At 38.9% G+C, this 14645-nt stretch overlaps 1 protein-coding gene across 2 annotated transcripts in view; it reads right to left on the reverse strand.

Moving 5' to 3' along the window:
• The window catches only part of KDM1A (lysine demethylase 1A), a 63206-nt gene that overhangs the window by 16176 nt on the left and 32385 nt on the right, over positions 1–14645 (reverse strand). For both annotated transcript variants that reach the window (XM_052635733.1, XM_052635732.1), the window contains 5 exons: positions 13726–13804; positions 12988–13080; positions 11588–11694; positions 9970–10051; positions 6809–6903 (listed from right to left, as the gene is read on the reverse strand). In XM_052635733.1, the coding sequence (XP_052491693.1) occupies positions 6809–6903; positions 9970–10051; positions 11588–11694; positions 12988–13080; positions 13726–13804 (456 nt within the window). The remainder of the gene's footprint in view (positions 1–6808; positions 6904–9969; positions 10052–11587; positions 11695–12987; positions 13081–13725; positions 13805–14645) is intronic.

Here is a 14645-nt window from a genome sequence, read left to right on the forward strand (position 1 = left end):
TGGCTTGCTTTAGACAAGCTTTAATCTTTGCAGCTAGAGTGACAGTCACATAGGGAAGTTCATACTGAAAAAGTACGCAGCACTTCAAGGCTCAGTAACTGGGGTCCAGGGTGTGTGGTAGAGAAATATTTAAAGGGACACTGTCAAGGTTAGAGGGACCAAATTTGACCTTTTTCTTCCCTCTGTTTGCTGAGCAGCCCACTTGATTCATTACACTTTCCCCTTTAGCCCACCCACATCACCACAAAAAACTTGACTTTTTACATGCGCTTTCAATGACAAAAACTCAAATGGCACCAGTCCAACATATAGGCGCAACTCTACAACAACAAACCAGTGTGAATGTATGATGGAGAGGATCTTTGGAAGCGAAAGATTTAAGTTTCAAGCTTTGAATGGGTTATTGTAAACAGTGAGGAAAATGACTTGAAAAATTATGAAAAAAAAATACCTTGACAGTGTCCTTTTAACCAGTGCAGCAGAGAGAGAAATAAACTGTAAATAACAGCCCAACAGCCACGTCAAGTTTAGTTTTGTAAGACAGCTGTAAAATCAAGGCTTTAAACACACAGCATGACAGAAGCATTGTTAGCTCAGAAGCTGCAACCACCAGAGAAATAAGGAACAGACTGTACAGAGACTAAAACGGGAAAGTCAAGGCATAGAAATGGGCAAAAGAAAGGCACTTTTGGTGGTGGTGGAGGGTAGGGAGGTCAAGGGAGATGGTGTCATAAAGCAGAGAATAAAGCAAAATTCAATAAAAGAGAAAAAGAAAAACACTGGACAGTAACAAGAACAACACAGAATCAAACAAACACACACCAAACCAAAAGCTCACCGCCACATCTGATCAACGCCAGAACGGCATGAAGACAGCCCTAGCGCAGCGCACCTCTCTAACTCAGGGCTCCCGTCAACAGTGTGGCCCCACCCAGTGTCTGCTGGCTAAGCAGCTATAGGAATGTTGGCAGTGAGACCAGGGATACCTTTGATACCTGGATTGTCTTCCCATTAATTTAAAAATTCCACTTTGAAATTAAAGAAATTATTTGGAAAACAGTAAATAAAATATTTGTCCATTAGGAAATTAATATTGACTGGGAGAAAACCAAAATGTGTTTTTGATGTATTTAAACCTTGAATTTGTTTCTAAAATTAAGCTAATTACATATGTTCCAGTTGACTCAGACAATGAAAAGAATTTCAGCAACTACCTTAAGCACTCCTTAAATACTGTTTCATGTCATTTCTTTCCTTTTGGTGAGAACCCTTGAACTCTGTTAGTTTCACAAATAATTATGAAAGGATGTTGACATATTGGCGGTCTTTAAATACAAGTCTCAGTAATTTTAATTTGACCATTCTATTCTAGATTCTTAGTTACATTCTGAGAAAGGAACTTAGCAAATGACTACCAGCGTTATTAGCAGCATGTCTGATGGCAGCTGGATTTCTGTATTACACCCCAGTGAGAACACAAAACAACAAACTATGTATTCTTTTGGGAATCACTGATACAGTTTTCTAGCAAAGAATCAAACAAAAAGGCTATCACTTGAAACAGATTTTACGATTCTTCATAACCATTTATTTCTCTACAAAAGTCTCCAAATAAACGGTTCCTTTAAGATGAAAAATTTGGTGAGTCTCACTCCTGTAAATGGATAATAATCCTGACTGTTTTGGTCCTGTAGATTATATGGAGCATCCCTGAACATGGTCATGGGTTGGGGAGACCATGTGACTGGCTCATGCAGAATAAATTTTGGGAAAGCCAAGCAACTTTTTGGACAGGGTCCCTGATTCTGCAAGAAGTCATCGCAAAGAAAAGACAGCTCTTAGTTCTATCTCTGGTTGCATTCTATCATCACAAGCTTGGTAGGTCTTCAAAAACACTGCCCATCTGTCACACTTCTACTCTGCATAAGTTCTCTAGTAGCAGAGCAAAAATGGAGTTAAGGTACACCTAGGTTCAGGTACTTAAAAGTTCTGACATTTAGCAAGAGAAATCCTCAGGAAAAAGTAACACCCTGAAAAAAGTTGTAATGGCCAAATCTGGCCAACAGAGGTTACAGTCAATCTCCACCTCTCCCATTTCCATGTACTTCTGTAATTACAATAAAACGAAATGGTTCCTTTGGTAAATTGGGGAAGAACAAATTTAGATCTGAGGGGTTTCCAACTCAGATTCTGAAATAGCTAAGGGAAATGACAGATAGCTGTTGACCCTAAAGGGAGAATAAGGCAAGGGGAATATCCTTAATCTAAATATTGGGTAGGCCAAAAAATTCATTCAGGTTTTTCTGTAACACCGTACAAAAACCCAAATGAACTTTTTGGCCAACTCAATAAAATTCAATGTGATTCTATAAATGGAGATTGCTGCCTCCCTCCCCCTTTAACTCATAAGGTATTAGGGGATGTAAATAACTGACTTTCCTAGAGCAGGGACTAAGCCATATGGAGATGGAACACATGGCACGTCTAAGGAGTACACTCTAGCAATTTCTAGCACATACGTGCTCAGTAAATTCTTGTTAAATGAATAAATTAATATAGTTTGGAAAAGTCAAGTCAGTATTGTAACTATATTTGAGGGGAAAATAACTATTTTGCAACTTCAAAAACATTAAAGGAGGGCATGAGATTTTTACATAAAAAGCAGAGACTGGCAGTCATGATTTTCAAGGGTAGAGAAAGACTGCCTTAAAGATACCAAAGATGTTTCCAAAAAGGATGATGAAAACTGAAAAGGCCAAGACACCTGTGTCAAAAGTGTAATAACCTAGACACCACCCTATATGAGCACAACTGGATGCCTGGTAAGTTGCAGGAGGCACTGAGTGTACCCAATCAATGGTGTTTATAAGAAGCCTGGTATGCATTACCTTTCAAGAGTTATCTTTCTTCCTCTGAGCCATTCCCAAGCAGAAAGTCAGGATCTGTTTCTCCAAGTGGTTACTGAGCCTTTGGATCTCACTTGATAGTAACAACACATACACACATACACACATACACACCCCTCTCTCTTACTACACTCATGACTCAAAAAAAGCTGAAAACAAAACTAGAATCTAAAGCCCTTGAGTTACTAGCTGGTGTATAGGAGATGCAGAAAACACTCAGCCATTTCTCTAGTATACCCCACAATCCAGCTTTTCAGACCTCCCACTGGTGACTCCCAAAATGCTACTGAAAACATGAATTACCCTATTTTCCAACCTTATCCATTCAAAACTAATTACAGCATAATTCAGAGTATGACTCCATCATCAATTAACAATGACAATGAGCAGGGCAGCTGCTTCATTAGCTCTGACTGTTTTTATAGGCTTGGAAGATACTTCTATTAGTTCAACATCCTAGCTGCCAGTGTAAGACCAGAGAGAACGGAGAGGCAAGCTCTTTCAGGGATTCTTGTGACTGTGATTAAAACAATAACAAGATAATGTAACAAAAACTACTTACTACGTGATTTTTTTCCTATAGCAGCAAAATGCCTGGATATGGTAATATGTTCCTAAGACAACACTGTTGTTTAGTCACTAAGTCATGTCTGAGTCTTGGCAACCCCGTGGACTATAGCCTGCCAGGTCCTTCTGTCCATGGAACTTCTCACTCAAGAAGACTGGAGTAGGTTCCCATTTCCTTCTCCAGGAGATCTTCACAACTCAAGAGACTGAGCTTACATCTCCTGCACTGTCAGGTGGGTTCTTTACCACTGAGTCACCAGGGAGGCCCTTAAGACAATATTACAAGTGGTTTATATAACTGAGTTTGCTGCTGCCCTTGTACAGGATGAAATAATTAATTTCTGTATACTAACAAAAGAACCATCTAACTACCCTCTTTTCCACTGACACTATACAGAGAGAATGGAGCAACACATCCTGTTTTGTACAATAGTTTACTAAAGAAAAAGCAATGGCTGAGTATCATCATTCTAGGTGGGCCTCCTTAGAGTAACAATTAAAATAAGTTCTTTTAATAAAAGAAGGAGACTCAGCTGATGCAGTCACACTGACAGAACTGCACACCTCTCCTGCCCCAGCCTTCCCTGGACTCTCAGCCAGGCAGAACAGAATTAAACACCCGGGGAAGTGGGATGGATTGGGACACTGGAATTGACATATATACACACGACTATGTATAAAGCAGATAACTAGTCAGAACCAACTGTATAGCAAAGGGAACTCTACTCGGTGCTCTCCGGTGACCTAAATGGGAAGGAAATCCAAAAGAGGAGATATATGCACACTTGTGGCTGATTCACCCTGCCGCACAGCAGAAACTAACACAGCACTGTAAAGCGACTATAGACCATTTTTAAAGTTTAAAGAAAAAAAAAAAAAAGCTAAAACACCAGACAAGAGACGTGACTCTACAATTTATTGACTATGGTGATGTCAGGCAAACGTGTGTGCTTTAGATTCTTCCCCTGCAAAATGAGGAAACGAAGCAACTGAGTGAGATTCCTTAGATTTCTAAAGCCATGAAACATATCTGAATATAAGTTAATCTGGCTATAAGCCCAAACCCAGTCTGCTAGTCAATAGGTATCCATTCCTCCTCTGAGCTAGATTACTGGGAACAGCAAGATACAGAAACATTAATAGGGCAAGCAGAACTCAAAGCTACAAAGAAATTCTTTCCCCAAATTTAACAATGCCTAAAGAATCCTCCTTACTATTTAGCTGCATTACCAAATACAAACCAACCAAGAAAAATTCTATAAAGATCAGAGTTGAACGACAACAAAATGCTGAAAACCACACACCAGCTTAACAACTGTTTACTAGAATGCTACTCAAAGAGCTGGTCCTGGTGAGATCAGGAGCTTATGCCAGAACATAAACTAAAGCAACATTTCTTTCACTGAGAAAAGTCCTGCTACCAAAGCCGTCTGAACTAACACTGTGGTTAAAAGGATGCAGTTTATTTACATTCTGGCACTAGATATCTCTCTCATCCCATATTAGTAACCGACACCTCACGAACCGGCAGCTGGCTGTAGGCCACACCTGAGTGAACGCTGCTGTTCTATGGGATTCCCTGGTGGCTCAGATGGTAAAGACTCTGCCTCTAATGCAGGAGACCTGGGCTTCATCCCTGGGTTGGGACGATTCCCCTGGAGAAGGGCATTTATTTGGAAACAAATGTTTTTTAAAATGTTTTACAGCTTATCTAATACCACAAAATCAGACCATTCCTCTGGATATCTCTACTAGGGGAAAAAAACTCACATTTTACTGTTAGAAAGACTAAATGAACCTGTTCTACATTCAGGAAAGTCAAAAGAAAAAGATAGTGTCTCAGAGATCAGTGATAATCTTTGGCTTGGAGTCCATTACTTCTTGAGGATATAATATCAACTTCAAAGACCTTGCTTCCGTAATTCAATTCTCTGAATTACTGTCTATCTACATAAAACATCTATCTGGTCATGTTACTTCCCCCGCTCTCAACAAGACTGGATAGATGGAACTAGACTGGAAAAATGGGAGCCTATTATAGGACTCTTTCTACATTTGTATATGTGTGAAAATTTGTGTACAAGTCCCACCAGACTGTAGTGGCTTATATGGCAGGGACCGTCTTATTCATCTCTGCATTTTTTTTAAAACAGGTCTTTGCAAGTAATAGAAGTTTACAGAATTGCTGAATTAATGTCTACTTCATCTTTTTCTATTTTATTGTTAGAAGGCTGCTTGCCCTTTTCCCTCACCCCCAGAAAAGCCCTGGAAGTAAATTTGGATCCAGAATGGTGGGGATAGGAACCAAAGCATTCCTTGAAAGTCTGTACTTCTCTGATATGAACCCTATAAAAAAGTCCTTTCCTAAAGATAGACAGTAAAAGGCGAGGATGTCCCATAGGACCTATGACAAAAAATTCTAGAGTTGGAATATTACCACTTTCAATAACAGTAGCTACACTGCCATACACATAGCAAACCTTCTCTTCCTTGAAATATAAAGGTGATAATGTGTTTATATCCTGAGAACTAGAGTCTCTTTTACTCCTAACAGGGGAGCTGGCAAAACTGCCATTGAAAACAAACTTTTGAGTTTCACAGGCCCCTAAAAATTAGAACTGACATATAACCTATCAAGCAGTTGTTAAAACACTCCTACTCTCCCATATTAAACATCACTTTCAGGTTACTGCCATGCTAACTATAGAAAGCTCCTATCTGGGCTTCCCTGGTGCTCAGTGTATTCGATCCCTGAGTTGGGAAGATCTCTTGGAGAAGGAAATGGCAACCCACTCCAGCATTCCTGCCTGGGAAATCCCACGGACTGGCAGGCTACAGTCTATTGGGTTGCAAAAAGTTGGATGTGACTTAGTGACTAAACAACAACAACAAATGTCTCTGATAAACAAATACTTTAACCTACCTAAGCATCAATTTAGTACTACCATTCACTATTAGCCCATCAAAAACCTGACCCTATGAACATAAAACTGAAATCATGAAGAGCACACAAAGCTAAAGCACATGATGGGACGCACAATACAAAGAAATGGAGAATCAGGTGGTCAATTCTACAGGTCTCTTAGGGTGTAGGTGGCCACAGCCAAATAAAAAAATTAATCACTTGACTAGCCTAACTTTCATTAAGTATTTAAGCACCTAAGCAGCTATTATAACTCCTCCCTATACAGCTCAGAGTTAAGAATCTGAATAAAGCCACATTATTTCTACCCTCAGTTCATATTTGTATGTGTGTATATTCATCCACATATTTCCCCAAAATTGCTTTCAACTGAACCAAAGAAATTGTATGAAGTTGTTTGCTGTCAACTTACAGCTTGTCCGTTCGCTTCATAAAGTGGGCATTTTTGCTTGATCTTGGCCAGTTCCATATTTACTTGTTTGCTGACCACAGCCATGGGATTCCCTCCTAGAAAAAACTCCAACAATTAAATTCACATACCTTATGAAAAGGGAACAAAAACTTCAAAGCAAAAATATTTTTACTCAAATTTTAAAATATTAAAGCTTAGGGTATGTGAATTAATACCAAAAAAATGCCCAAAGTAAAAGAAATACATAAGTAAGCGTGAAGAAGAAAGCAAACCACAGTGTGTGTGTGCTCACTCAACCCGGTACCAAAAATCAGTAACATCACAGACCAGGCACGCCTGATGCCAATGCAGGCTGGAATGTGAGAAAGTGGGGAAGACCACCAGACCACTCGGGTGTGGCCTAGATCCGATCCCTTATGACTATACAGTGGAAGTGAGAAATAGATTTAAGGGACGAGATCTGATAGAGTGCTTGATGAACTATGGACGGAGGTTCATGACATTGTACAGGAGATAGGGATCAAGACCATCCCCATGGAAAAGAAATGCAAAAAAGCAAAATGGCTATCTGGGGAGGCCTTACAAATAGCTGTGAAAAGAGAAGCGAAAAGCAAAGGAGAAAAGGAAAGATATAAGCATCTGAATGCAGAGTTCCAAAGAATAGCAAGAAGAGATAAAAAAGCCTTCCTCAGCGATCAATGCAAAGAAATAGAGGAAAACAACAGAATGGGAAAGACTAGAGATTTCTTCAAGAAAATTAGAGATACCAAGGGAACATTTCAGGCAAAGATGGGCTCGATAAAGGACAGAAATGGTATGGACCTAACAGAAGCAGAAGATATTAAGAGGTGGCAAGAATACACAGAAGAACTGTACAAAAAAGATCTTCACGACCCAGATGATCACGATGATGTGATCACTCACCTAGAGCCAGACATCCTAGAATGAGAAGTCAAGTGAGCCTTAGGAAGCATCACTACGAACAAAGCTAGTGGAGGTGATGGAATTCCAGTTGAGCTATTTCAAATCCTAAAAGGTGATGCTGTGAAAGTGCTGCACTCAATATGCCAGCAAATTTGGAAAACTCAACAGTGGCCACAGGACTGGAAAAGGACAGTTTCCATTCCAATCCCAAAGAAAGGCAATGCCAAAGAATGCTCAAACTACCACAAAATTGCACTCATCTCACACTCTAGTAAAGTAATGCTCAAAATGCTCCAAGCCAGGCTTCAGCAGTACATGAACCGTGAACTTTCAGATGTTCAAGCTGGTTTTAGAAAAGGCAGAGGAAACAAAGATCAAATTGCCAACATCCGCTGGATCATCGAAAAAGCAAGAGAGTTCCAGAAAAATATCTATTTTTGCTTTATTGACTATGCCAAAGCCTTCGACTGTGTGGATCACAATAAACTGTGGAAAATTCTGAAAGACATGGGCATACCAGACCACCTGACCTGCCTCTTGAGAAATCTGTATGCAGGTCAGAAGCAACAGTTAGAACTGGAGATGGAACAATAGACTGGTTCCAAATAGGAAAAGGAGTACGTCAAGGCTGCATATTGTCACCCTGCTTATTTAACTTCTATGCAGAGTACATCATGAGAAACGCTAGGCTGGAAGAAGCACAAGCTGGAATCAAGATTGCTGGGAGAAGTATCAATAACCTCAGATATGCAGATGACACCACCCTTATGGCAGAAAGTGAAGAGGAACTAAACAGCCTCTTGATGAACGTGAAAGAGGAGACTGAAAACGCTGGCTTAAAGCTCAACATTCAGAAAAATAAAATCATGGTATCCAGTCCCATCACTTCATGGCAAACAGATGGGGAAACAGTGGAAACTGTGGCAGACTTTATTTCTGGGGGCTCCAAAATCACTGGAGATGGTGACTGCAGCCATGAAATTAAAAGACGCTTATTCCCTGGAAGGAAAGTTATGACCAACCTAGATAGCACATGCAAAAGCAGAGACATTACTTCGCCAACAAAGAAAGATCCATCTAGTCAAGACTATGGGTTTTTCAGTGGTCATGTATGGATGTGAGAGTTGGACTGTGAAGAAAGCTGAGTGCCGAAGAATTGATGCTTCTGAACTATGCTGTTGGAGAAGACTCTTGAGAGTCCCTTGCACTGCAAGGAGATCTAACCAGTCCATTCTAAAGGAGATCAGTTCTGGGTGTTCTTTGGAAGCACTGATGCTAAAGCTGAAACTCCAATACTTTGGCCACCTGATGCGAAGAGCTGACTCATTGGTAAAGACTCTGATGCTGGGAGGGATTGGGGGCAGGAGGAGAAGGGGACAAGAGAGGATGAGATGGCTGTTTGGCATCACCGACTCGATGGACATGAGTTTGGGTGAACTCCGGGAGTTGGTGATGGACAGGGAGGCCTGGCTTGCTGCAGTTCATGGGGTCACAGAGTCGGACACAACTCAGCGACTTAACTGACAGATCCTTCTAGACTTTACATATGTAAAATTAGACACTACATACAAAAGGATCATAACACAAGCACTGTTTTATAATCATTTTTCAGCTTAGCAATAAATTGTGGACATAATTTCATGTTAATATGGAGCTACAGATTTTTAGCAGGTGGACAGTACTCACTGAATAACAATTTAATCTTCTAGTCTGCAGTTTCTAACATTCTGTTACAAAACTGAAAATGTTTTGAACACAATATGGTTCACTCGTCTATTTCCTTTAGGTTAATTTCCTAGAACTAGATCTGCCAGGGCAACATCTACACACATTTTAAATTATGCACATACTGATACATCTTTTCAGAAAACTGTTTGCCAATTTACCTTTCACTAACTCTGAAAACAGGCTTCCCAGCTGGTGTAGTGGTAAAGAATCCACCCGCCAATGCAGGAGACATGAGAGACACAAGTTTGATGTCTGGGTGGGGAAGATCCCCTGGAGAAGGAAATGGCAACCCACGCCACTATTCTTGCCTGGAAAACTCCACAGACAGAAGAACCTTCCAGGTTGTCACAAACAGCTGGACATGACTGAGCGACTGAGCACATACACAAAAGACTAAGAACAGAATCCTAACCAATATATTTAAAACCTGAATCTATGACTTTATAAGATCAAACCACTTTGTGAGTCTCAGACCCTGAAATCATAACACAAAACTAAGAACTACTTACCAAGACCTGTTACCACCATGGCTCCAAGGTCAGCTACATAGTTTCCTTTGCGAAATGTAGCAACTCGTCCACCCACACGATCCTGTTTTTTAAAAATTAAATGGCTAAAATTAATTCTAGTTTAATCATAATAACCTGGCAAAGTACCATCTCAGGCCTCTTTGATAACTTAAAAAGAAAAAGCTGTAGAGTTTACATGAAGTTGGATGTTAGCGCAAAGAGCAAATGAAGTTTAACTATTTGAGGGAATGGGAGATAATGAATGACACATCAAAGGAACAGAATTAAGTGCTATGAGATAGGAAAAAATTTAATAGCCAGAAGACATCAGTTATAGGTACTATTAGTTCTCAACCCCAATGTCTCTAATACCACTTATTGTACAGGCTGAGCAAGGGCCACCCACATAGAAAATACCTGCACACAAATTTCAACACTTTAGGTCATTTTTCTACCACCATGTTCTGACTCTTGTCCCCAGTGTCAAAGTCAGGTGTGACTGACTTGATAGACAACTTCTCTGAGAAATGCCTCTTCCATGCAGCCTCATGCCCAAGGGCAGTGTCTACTGAACATGAATGGCTGACAATACCTCTCATTTCTAAACAGGCCCAAGTATGATCTTTACTGACAGGAGATTTTCAAGTATAGGGAAATCTTTCTGAGCTGCAGTGAAACCTCAGTCATAAGTTACATGAGTACTCTGTAAACTCCATACCAACAAATGAAAAAAAGCAAAACAAGACAAAAACCTATACACACAGGTAGGAATCATAATGATCCTCCATTATTCTTTACTGTATTCTCAGTACATAGGATACACAGGCACACAGATATTTTCCAATTAAGGAATAAAATATTATTTTTAGTAAGACTATCACAAATTATTTATTTTGACTTCCCCAAACTATCTGAAAAGAACATTTTAAAAAATTAAATTTAGATTGTACTGCACAAAACATTTTGAAAGCTTTTATAAAATTTTAGATGGTTTAGGTTATGTGAGAAGTATTTTTTTGTTGTTGCTATTTTAAGTGGCAGGAGCCCACAGAGATCTTTAAGCCACTGAAAGATAATTACATCTCAAACATTACTCATGAAAATGAGTTGCATAGTCCTAATGGGATGCTCTTTTTTTCTACTCTGTGCCATCATCCTCGTCCTCCTTCAGCTTCCATTCCTCTCTCTGGACTAATGGTAGGGAGCCAGTATCTTGGATTTACCAAGGCTATAAAAGACAGCTGCTGCCTGAGAAGCAACTCCTCTCCTTTTACTATCAAACAGAATACAGCCACCACTAAAAGTAACTGCACTCTATAAAGGGTATTTCAACAAAGCCCCAAATTGAAAGTTGCTAATTGTAAGAAACAATGACCTGAAAATACATACCAAAGGGCTATACAGATTATTTACAAACTCTACTCACTGAGCCCTTTTCAAAGTCTTACTGTCAAAAATGCTTTATTCGATGTAGTTATTAATACTACCAAAATACTCTGAGTATTATTTAAATCAATTTGGTTTAGTTCAATCTGTATGATTCCTTAATTTACCACAGATAATTTCCTTACCACATTTTCATCAGGTTGGGCTTCTAAACCCAAACTAAAACTCTTACCCTGGCTTCCAGAAGTGTGACATCCATTCCAAAACTTTGTAACTGACGAGCTGCTGCCAAGCCTGAGACCCCAGAGCCTATGATGATGACCTTTCCTGTCTTCTTAGCTGAAATTAAAAAATGAACAAAAATTAAAACACTGTTACAGTTTGAATGGTTTTTATCATTTTTTATCATGAAAATTTCTAAATTCCTTATGTTATGATGTCTCACAAAGTAAATAATTCAGTTATTTTCAAAATAGGAAAACTATATGAATCCAAATTAACAAATATCTGAGACTTATACTTTAACTCAATGTTTAAAATTTATAAATGGAATTCTTTACCTTAAAATTTACTTTCTCATTACTTCAGTCACATGCTTCAGTGTCTGTTACCCTTGGTAAACTTATTATGCATAATCTCCCATATTTACCTCACAATTATACTAGGACAATTTGAGCAGTCAACCAACTGATTCTTAAAGCTATTTTCTATAAGCTGTACTTCTGCAGTCTTTCCTTTTCTTAAAAATTATTAAAGCAGAGGGGGCTTCTCTGGTGGTCCAGTGGTTGGAACTCTGTGCTCTCAATGCAGGGGACCCGAGTTCGATCCCTGGTCAGGGAACTAGAACCTACATGCCACAACTAAGAGTTCGAATGCTGCAGCTAAAGATCCTGCATGCTGCAACTAAAAAATCCCATATGCCATAACTAAGACTAGGCATAGCCAGATAAATATATAAATTTTAAGAAATTACTAAAGCAAAAAAATACATGTATTATAAACAGATGTGTGTGCTTAGTAGCTCAGTTGTGTCCAACTCTTTGCAACCCCATGGACTGTAGCTGCCAGGCTCTGTCTATAGGGATTCTCCAGGCAAGAATACTGGAGTGGGTTGCCAGGCCCTCCTCCAAACGATCGTCCCAACCCAGGGATCAAACCCAGGTGTCCCACATTGCAGGCAGATTCTTTACCGTCTGAGTCACTAGAGAGTGCAAATAGACAGATAGATGTATCAATTCTCAGATTATCTCTATCTTCTGATTCCTGGCAGACATTATCCAGACACCATTAAAGGGGTAAACAGCATTAAAAAAAAAAAAAAAATGCAACCCTTAGCACTGCATTAAAGAACTGCTCAATGAGAGAAAACAAACTTCCTACTTTCATAACTGATTTTTCATTTTTAGTAAACTATTTTTTTAATTGGAAATTCATCTCTTTTACCAAGTATTTACCAAACCAGAAAGTATAAGAAATTCATATTTATAAGGAGATTTTACTTTAAATTTGACTTATAAGAAGATAAACTTGGGAATATTCTGGCTCTAAATATGGATTCAGAAATCAAAATAAAACGCTAAAAGCCTCCTGAAATCTCATCTAAAACAATGAAATTCATTGGCCAGTCCTTACTTGGGAGGGGCTTTATCCTCTTGTAGATGCCGAAGTTGATAAGACCATGACGCTCTAAATAACTGTGAACTCGGTGGACAAGCACAGTATCACCTACAGAAAAAAGAATTTAAATACATGTTTATCTTTTTAGCACTTTAAATAGAAAACTCTGATTCTTCTTTGTTTCTGCATCATGAAGTCATTCTATTCATCTTTTCCATAAGCTTCAAGTCATATGACTCCTTTAGAAAAGTGATTTTGAGAACTGTTAGTCTGTGTGGTAGTCCAAAATGCCTATCACATAATCTTGAATTTTTAAGAATGACATCCTAATACAGATGAAACAAAGGACAAAACCAACCCTTTAAATAGTAGTATTATGCTCATTTACTTTGGGAAAGTCTTTACAAGACCACTGGTGGCAAGTGGCAAATGAGAAAGCCAAATATACAGCCAACTGAATGCCACCAAAGTGCTCTGTGGATTAAAGCTGGAACACAGGTCTGGAGAGATTATTAGCAATTTCTTGAACTCATTCACCTGTCAACACGAATAAAAATTCAGAAGAACAATTACAAACACACAAAACAGTTTTGTTAAAAGGCTCACTTTTGCACAGCACAGGTGTGAAATAAAATGAATATATGTATGAAAATTAATTAACAAATGCATTATCAAGGAGCCATGAGCTTCTGGAAGAAAATATCAATTTTCACAATCTGGTTCAAGACCAGTCCTATGGAACATACTACTTACTGTTGTAAGGCGCTTCTAACTGTTGGAGAGTAGCCTCAAATGTCAGCTGAATCTTTGGATTATCCAACCACAACTGCAACTGTAATTGAATGATGGAAAACTGTATTACATACAAATAGACATATACTATTTGATTGCCTCAAATATGGGTTTTCCCTTCAATGAAACAGTAAGGGTTTTATTTCTGACAAAGAAACTAATGAAACACAAAACCATGGCAAATGAGTGACTAATTAAAGAAGCTGGGAAATATTTGGCCTACCAAGTAACTTGCCAAGATCATTCAGCTGGGGAGCAACAAGGATTTAAATCTGGATTAGATATGTCCAGAGATACTGAGCTGACACAAAATTAAATGATCAGTTAGATATGTGGTCACATGTGTGTGCAAAAGATAACTCCTCAGTTACTAGCCTGCACAACTAAATGAATTGGTATACCATTTACTGAATGAGGGACACTGAAATAAGAGATCATGAGTTGAGTTTAAAGACAAAAGAGGAGCTGAAAGACTGGCATCTAGATATGTAGCTGGGGTTCAGAGTTGAGGTTTAGAGCCTCTTGCTTATGGGTATAACTGAAGTCAAGTGTGCAGAAAAAGGGCTCCTAGCAGGAAAGAACAGGGGAGAGAGGAGAGGACCTTAAGGACCTCTAACCAGTTCACATAGTTGGCCTGTTGTTAAGGACAACCCTACAAATCATTCAGAGAAGACAACAACCAGGGAAGCAAGAGAAAAACTAGAATACTGTGTTAAGCTAAGGAAGCTGCGTATTTAAGAAAGGAGTCAATTATTTCTAATACTGCTGAAAAAGCAGTAAAAAGAGGAATGACAAATATTACAGTACAATCAATGGCCTCTAACATGAATTCTCTTCAAACTGAATACATACCTACAAAAGGCAAGACCAGTGGAATATTA

This window comes from Budorcas taxicolor, chromosome 2, assembly GCF_023091745.1.
Source record: "Budorcas taxicolor isolate Tak-1 chromosome 2, Takin1.1, whole genome shotgun sequence".
Lineage (NCBI taxonomy): Eukaryota > Metazoa > Chordata > Mammalia > Artiodactyla > Bovidae > Budorcas > Budorcas taxicolor.